This window comes from Ranitomeya variabilis, chromosome 3 (assembly GCF_051348905.1).
Source record: "Ranitomeya variabilis isolate aRanVar5 chromosome 3, aRanVar5.hap1, whole genome shotgun sequence".
In the NCBI taxonomy this organism is placed as follows: Eukaryota; Metazoa; Chordata; class Amphibia; order Anura; family Dendrobatidae; genus Ranitomeya; species Ranitomeya variabilis.
Genome location: NC_135234.1, coordinates 629,238,268 through 629,246,551, shown reverse-complemented (window position 1 = coordinate 629,246,551; position 8,284 = coordinate 629,238,268). Strand labels below are relative to the sequence as shown.

Below are 8,284 nucleotides of genomic sequence, written 5' to 3'. Positions count from 1 at the left end.
GGGGCTCTGCTGTATACCCCTGTGGGCTCTGCTGTATACCACTGTGGGCTCTGCTGTATACCACTGTGGGCTCTGCTGTATACCACTGTGGGCTCTGCTGTATACTACTGGGGGCTCTGCTGTATATTACTGGGGGCTCTGCTGTATACCCCTGGGGGCTCTGCTGTATACCCCTGGGGGCTCTGCTGTATACCCCTGTGGGCTCTGCTGTATACCCCTGTGGGCTCTGCTGTATACCACTGGGGGCTCTGCTGTATACCCCTGTGGGCTCTGCTGTATACCCCTGGGGGCTCTGCTGTATACCCCTGTGGGCTCTGCTGTATACCCCTGGGGGCTCTGCTGTATACCACTGGGGGCTCTGCTGTATACCACTGGGGGCTGTGCTGTATACCCCTGGGGGCTCTGCTGTATACCCCTGTGGGCTCTGCTGTATACCCCTGTGGGCTCTGCTGTATACCACTGGGGGCTCTGCTGTATACTATATGGAGGACTATGGCGTGTGCATTTTACAATATGGAGGACTGTGGTGCACATTATAATATATGGAGGACTATGGGGTGTATTATACTAAACAAGCAAAATGCTGCATATTCATTGGGTGATTGGATTGTTTATGCCGGAATAAAAATCATTGTTCTCAGCAGCACATCGCCGATGTAAACTGTAGATGTGCTGCTGATAACATGATACTGTATGGTGATCTGTTAGTGATCTATTAGTGATGGTTCTGTCCCATCATTCTTTCTCAGATGGTGGAAAGAGGCCGGGAAACAAGCGTCCAACGACTTCAGTATTGTCGATCACACTCGTTTAGCGGCCTGAGATCAGCGCAGGTAAATACAACCGAAATGCTTCCGTGTGATGTGCAATATGTTAGCATTTGGGGCCCCATTTTAAACTTTGCCTAGGGCCCCACTTTGCCTAAAACCGGCCCTGGTCAGCTGCTGGTGTTGGTCCACTGTGTTTCATCAAGGGCAGGGTCAATGCAGCTAGCTATCAGGAGATTTTGGAGCACTTCATGCTTCCATCGGCTGAAATGCTTTATGGAGATGAAGATTTCATTTTTCAGCACGACCTGGCACCTGCTCACAGTGCCAAAACCACTGGTAAATGGTTTACTGACCATGGTATTACTGTGCTCAATTGGCCTGCCAACTCTCCTGACCTGAACCCCATAGAGAATCTGTGGGATATTGTGAAGAGAAAGTTGAGAGACGCAAGACCCAACACTCTGGATGAGCTTAAGGCCGCTATTGAAGCATCCTGGGCCTCCATAACATCTCAGCAGTGTCACAGGCTGATTGCCTCCATGCCACGCCGCATTGAAGCAGTCATTTCTGCCAAAGGATTCCCGACCAAGTATTGAGTGCATAACTGAACATTATTATTTGATGGTTTTTTTGTTTGTTATTAAAAAACACTTTTATTTGATTGGACAGGTGAAATATGCTAATTTATTGAGACAGGTTTTTTGGGTTATCAGGAGTTGTAGGCCAAAATCATCAGTATTAAAACAATAAAAGACCTGACAAATTTCAGTTGGTGGATAATTAATCTATAATATATGAAAGTTTAATTGTAATCATTACATTATGGTAAATAATGAAATTTAACACTATATGCTAATTTTTTGAGAAGGACCTGTAAACTAATTGCGGCCATACCAGTCCAGCTGGTGGGATTGTTTCATTACATTTCATCCATGGACAAAGGATGCAGACATACAGATCTATGAGCTCATACATTGCCCATTTACAAGCTATAAGTAAAGAAACAATTAAACCCCTAACCTCAAGATTAAAATAGAACATATCATGAATTAAAGCCCTTCTAGTGCTCTACCCGTTCCTAAATTAGTCCTATAGATAAATTATCCGTTAAATGTGAGTAATATATACAAGAAACACTTTTCAATGAATAGAATGAGACTACATTATGGCTAAACTTCCCCAACAGGCAGAGATCATAACAATAAATGATCGCATCGGGAAATCAAGCTGTAATATTTGCATCAATATTCTAATATGCCTTTCTCTAAGGATGCAGAGCTAATGCATAGTACATATATTATGCATGGCCGCTGTCATTTCTCATCCATCGCCTGTCTGACTCACACGTGCCGAGTTTCAGAAACACTGGATGATCTTACACTTCTTCTCATTATCAGCTTTTATGTATAATAATGTAGTAATCACATTTTTTTTCTTGTCGCTGTTGACATAAAAGGTTATACATTAAATCAGCTTCTAGCAAACTGCTGTACGGAGGCGCCCTGAACGTTATACAGAGATGTAAGTTTGCAGTTTTGTACTTCACATCTTCATATTAAAATGCTTAAAAAAGTTTTTTTTTAATTTTTTTGCTTTAAGAGAGTTTTCCGATCACAAATCTGCCGAGACCGCCAGCAATCAGCAGTAATTAATCTGTGCGTTAATCTGGTAGTAAGCGTTCATTTTCCTGCAGTGCCACCACAGGAGAGATTAGGTATTATACAGTGACCTTTCATGTTAGTTAATTGTCTGTGTAATGCAGGACAGGACAGGTCCTGTACAGAAAAAGACGCTCTATGTACGCCAAATATTTCCTCATTTTTTTCTCTCTCTTATCTATACATTTTCTTTTTTTTCTGTAGGCAATCATCTTGACTTCTAGATTATTTGTAATGACTTGCTTCATCTCTAAAGGGAATTTGTCACCAGGTTTTTGCTACACCATCTGAGAGCATTGCGATGTAGGGATAGAGATCCTTATTCCAGCGATCTCACTTACTGGGCTGCTTGCTGCAGTTTTGATAAAATTGCTGGTTTCTTTGCTGCAGATCTAGGAGTTCTATGAATACTGAGCTCTGTAAAAAAAACACACACCACTGAGTGACAGTTTACTGTGCATAGGCAGAAAGCTGCCAATCATTGGTGATGGCCGGGTTATATAGATCTCATTAATATGGAGGACTACATGGTAGCAGTCTCCTGGTGGTAATCCTGCTGATAAAACTGTGATTTTACAAAAACTACAGCAAGCATCATAGTAAGGGTCTATTTACATGGGTCAACCACTGCTATGATATTACCACCGACTGGTAAACTTTTAGCGATTGGAGGTCATTTAAATGCCTGTTTACACAGGCAGATCAAAGTAAACAATGTGCACTGAACAAACTACACTGGATCGCTCAGTGTGCATAGTATACCATAGTCCTTGGCAGTGGGAGTCTTGTTTATGCAGGATGATGCGCAAAAGATCATTTCACCTGATGAACAAGCATTTTGCTCGTTCATAATTTGATGAGCACCCTGTTTACAGGGCAAGATAATCCTGAAACCAGTGTTTTTAACAATGCTTGTTCACTATTATCTTACAGTGTAAGGCTACGTTCACATTTGCGGTCAGCGCCGCAGCGTCGGGCGCCGCATGCGTCATGCGCCCCTATATTTAACATGGGGGCGCATGGACATGCGTTGTGCTGCGTTTTGCGCCGCATGGCCGCAAGCGTTGGACGCAAGAAACGCATCAAGTTGCATTTTTTTTGCGTCCAACTTTCGGCCAAAAAGGACGCATGCGGCGCAAAACGCAGCGTTTTAGCGTGCGTTTTGCCGCGTTTTTGTTTGCGTTGTGCGCTGCGGCGCCGACGCTGCGGCGCACAACGCAAATGTGAACGTAGCCTAAATGCTGCTTGAGTGACACATCACTGAAAATTTTCCCTTTTCTACTAAAATCTGTAAATCACAGAAGTAAATCAATTTTCTCATTATGTGTTCAGTAACCTTTAGGCCTCATTGATTATTATTTAAAAATACAATAAACTACCTCAACTTTAAAGGGATTCTATCGGTAGGATCAACCCTCCAAAGCTGTCTATATGGGCATGTAGGTCATAGAAAGTTTAATAAAATGATACTTTGATATCTGCGATCTGATGTCTTATTCCAGAGAAATTAATGTTTTTCTTAATATGTAAATGAACTGTTAAGATCTATGGGCCGGACATAGATCTCTCTGATAATCTGCCACCAGAACTTATTTTAAATGAAAAAGGGGCTGTCACGTTGTGACTGTGGGATAATAATAAATGTGCACCTATACTGACCTCAGGCTTGGTGTCCCGGGCTATCCCTGTCCCAAGATTACCTCTGAAGGTGGAGATGCCTGAGCCTCGTTCCTACCTATGCTAAGTAGCACTAGTCTGTGCAGTGTATGGGGAAATGCAAAACAAGTCAGACAGGGCATAAATGGAAGCACAATCACACAACACTCTCTCAGGGAAATACACAGAGTGCATAAAGTGTACAGCTTGAGAGGCATCAAAGTAATAAAAAGACATCTAGAGGGAAAGGAAAGGGTTAACAAAACACCGCTCGCAACAACTTTAGAAATAACCACTAATAACCAGGACAAGTCCAATTTATAAGACCAAGATAGAGAACTATTGCTGGCATTAGACCGGGGTCACACTTGCGATTGCAATGCGAGAAACTCGCGCATCAATACACTGCCACCGGCACTCGGGACCGGAGTGTGCGGCTGCATGTATTTCTATGCTGCTGAATGCTCCAGTCTGAACCGCCGGTGGCAGTGTCAGGTATTGATGTGAGAGACTCGCACTCCTTCTAACCTGCCAAGGAGCTGCAGATATAGAAGTCGGTGCCCGAGTCACTCTGTGCTGAGCATAGCCAACTACGCAGGTCAGCGCAGCGTCGAGACGACGCATGCGGAGGCATCCGCATACATCTGCATGGCCTGCACACCCAATGTAAAAGATAGAACACATGCAGACGTAGGCGGAGCTGAAGGAAGAGGAGCCGCAGTGGGTGGGGCTTCACGGAGGAAGAAGGCTGCTGTCCGCAGCCCTGCCGAACGCTAGTGTGAAGCCTGCCTAAGGAGTCACAAGTAGGAGTGTTTGAATTTGTGGAATCCACAGACCCTGACGCTGCCATGACAGTTGTAGATGTTAGCGAAAACCTCCTTATGACAGGGGCATTCCCTGGGTGACACATGTAATGACTGAGAGTCTGCTCTCCTAATCTACATGTCTCACACTGTTGACACACCCTCCCACTTAAAATAAGCTCTAGAGGCAGATTCTCAGGGAAATATGTGTCCTGCCCATAGATGACATTTACATATCAAGAAAAATGTGTTATTTTCTGGAATAAGACATCGGATTGCAGATATAGGGTACGTTCACACAGGACTTTTTTGCTGCGTATTTTTGCTGCGTATTTTTATGCTAATTTAGGTGCGTTTTTTTGGTGCGTATTTGGTGCGTTTTTTGGGTAAGTTCACACAGGACTTTTTTGCTGCGTATTTTTGCTGCGCATTTTTGCTGCGTATTTTATGCCAATTTTCAGCTGCTTACAGATGCGTTTTTTGTGCGGTTTTGGTGCGTTTTTTTGTCTATTTGTGCATGATAATAAAGTTGAGTGACCCCAGTGGAGCTTAGCATCGCCTTCATCCCAGCGGGGGAACAATTTACGGCGAATTACATGCCATGCATCGGCCTTTTTTTCACGATCACTGTAGTTTGGGCAAGCTACATCCCAAATTACAGGCATTGCTTCCACCTTGGAAAAATAAATGAAAAAGTAATTACCAAATGCAAGATGAAATGAAGCCAACATTCATGACAAGGAAGATACAAACATACACATGCAGAACACATGAACATGTACATAACAGCACATGAGCATCGCAAAGTGTACCATTGCAAACAATCGGATAGATAGATATATCACAAATTAAAAAAAATATTACCTCCATGATTAGTTGGGAAACATCAATGCTCATCCTCCTATACCAAGACATGGCTAACACCTCACTACCAGGAACTCCCTCACAATAGATCACAATCAGGACACCTCATAATGGCTCTTCACACCTCACAATGGCTCACAATGGCTCTTCACACCTCACTAACCACACCCCTAAGCTCTTGGCTGTGAGATCACTTCCTGCTGGCCATGATTTTTCTGCACAAAAAACGCAGCAAATAATGCTACATGCGTTTTTGCAGCGTTTTTGCAGCGTTTTTCCATCACCCATTCAAGTCAATGGGTGAAAAAACGCTGCAAAAACGCAGCAAAAACGCTGAAAGAAGTGACATGCCCTATGTCCAAAAAACGCAGCAAAGCAGAAAAAACTGATCAAACAAAAACCCAATGTGTGTGCATGAGATTTCTGAAATCTCATAGGCTTTGCTGGTACTGTAAAAAGCAGCTGAAAATTAGCATAAAAAACGCAGCAAAAATACGCAGCAAAAAAGTCCTGTGTGAACGTACCCATAAAGTTATCATTTTATTCAACTTCTTATGACCTGCATACCCATATAGACAGCCTAGGGGCCATAGAGATCGCTTAGGGGAGTAAATCCTACTGACAGAGTTCCCTTTAGTATGAGGTAATCTATAAACCTTTTATAAAACATGTATAAGGAGAATATTCCGTATTGTCCTATTTGAAAGTGTTTTGTGAAAACTAGCAAGCATTTGACACCTATCGCAGTGCCATAATTTAGCTTTCTAACTAATCTGCTTAGATTCTCCACTTTCCTGTGGAAACTTGAGTCCTACAGGGAACAAAGCAGTTCCCACTAGGGTTGAGCGAAACGGGTCGATCATTTTCAAAAGTCGCCGACTTTTGGCTAAGTCGGCGTCTCATGAAACCCGATCCGACCCCTGTGCTTGTCGGCCATGCGGTACGCGACTTTCGCGCCAAAGTCGCGTTTCAATGACGCGAAAAGCGCCATTTCTCAGCCAATGAAGGTGAACGCAGAGTGTGGGCAGCGTGATGACATAGATCCTGGTCCCCACCATCTTAGAGAAGGGCATTGCAGTGATTGGCTTGCTGTCTGCGGCGTCACAGGGGCTATAAAGGGGCGTTCCCGCCGACCGCCATCTTACTGCTGCTGATCTGAGCTTAGGGACAGGTTGCTGCCGCTTCGTCAGAAGCAGGGAGAGCGTTAGGCAGGGTCCACTAACCACCAAACCGCTTGTGCTGCAGCGATTTCCACTGTCCAACACCACCTTCGGTGTGCAGGGACTGTGGAAGCTATTTTTTTTTTTTTTTCCCCTCAGCGCTGTAGCTCATTGGGCTGCCCTAGAAGGCTCCGTGATAGCTGTATTGCTGTGTGTACGCCACTGTGGAAACCAACTGCTTTTTTCAAAGCACATATCCTCTTGTTCCTTCCTTTCTGCACAGCTATCTTTTTTGTTTGTCCACACTTTTTATTTAATTTGTGCATCAGTCCACTCCTATTGCTGCCTGCCATACCTGGCTTACATTACTGCAGGGAGATAGTAATTGTAGGACAGTTTTTTTTTTTTTTTTTTTTTTTTTTGTGGGAGATTAAGATTGGCATTTCTGCTACAGTGCCATCCCTGTGTGTGCCATCTCTCACTGAGTGGGCCATAGAAAGCCTATTTATTTTTTCCGTGATTTGTGTTCTAAATTCTACCTCAACACAAAAACACTACATCAATCAGTGGGAGAAAAATATTGGCCTCAGTCAGGGCTTGGGTGTCACTGCTGTGTGTGCTATCTCTCATTCAGTGGGCTATAGCAAGCCTATTTTTTTTTTTTTTTTTTTTAATATTATTTGGTTTCTAAAGTCTCCCTGAAAAAAAAAAAAAAACCTAAAAAAACAGTGGGAGAGTAATATTGCCCTTTCAGCTTGTGTGCCAGTCTTGACTCCTGGGTGTGCCACCTCTCTCCCTCTCATTCAGTGGGCCATAGAAAGCCTATTTATTTTTTTTTTTAAATATTATTGGGTTTCTAAAGTCTCCCTTAAAAAACAAAAAATACATAAAAAAACAGTGGGAGAGTAATATTGCCCTTTCAGCTTGTGTGCCAGGCTTGACTCCTGGGTGTGCCACCTCTCTCCCTCTCATTCAGTGGGCCATAGAAAGCCTATTTATTTTTTTTTTTAAATATTATTGGGTTTCTAAAGTCTCCCTTAAAAAACAAAAAATACATAAAAAAACAGTGGGAGAGTAATATTGCCCTTTCAGCTTGTGTGCCAGTCTTGACTCCTGGGTGTGCCACCTCTCTCTCTCATTCAGTGGGCCATAGAAAGGCTATTTTTTTTTTGGTTTTTTTAATATTATTTGGTTTCTAAAGTCTCCCTGAAAAAAAAAAAAAAAACATACAAAAAACAGTGGGAGAGTAATATTGCCCTTTCAGCTTGTGTGCCAGTCTTGACTCCTGGGTGTGCCACCTCTCTCCCTTTCATTCAGTGGGCCATAGAAAGCCTATTTTTTTTTTTTTTTAAATATTATTGGGTTTCTAAAGT

At 43.1% G+C, this 8,284-nt stretch overlaps 1 protein-coding gene across 1 annotated transcript in view; it reads right to left on the bottom strand.

Annotated features, from left to right (window-relative positions):
• The window catches only part of LOC143816735 (uncharacterized), a 34,107-nt gene extending 28,313 nt beyond the window's left edge, over window positions 1-5,794 (bottom strand). The window contains exon 1 of the mRNA XM_077297487.1: window positions 5,752-5,794. Within this exon, the coding sequence (XP_077153602.1) occupies window positions 5,752-5,784 (33 nt within the window). The 5' untranslated portion in view covers window positions 5,785-5,794. The remainder of the gene's footprint in view (window positions 1-5,751) is intronic.
• Window positions 5,795-8,284: the final 2,490 nt, after the last annotated feature.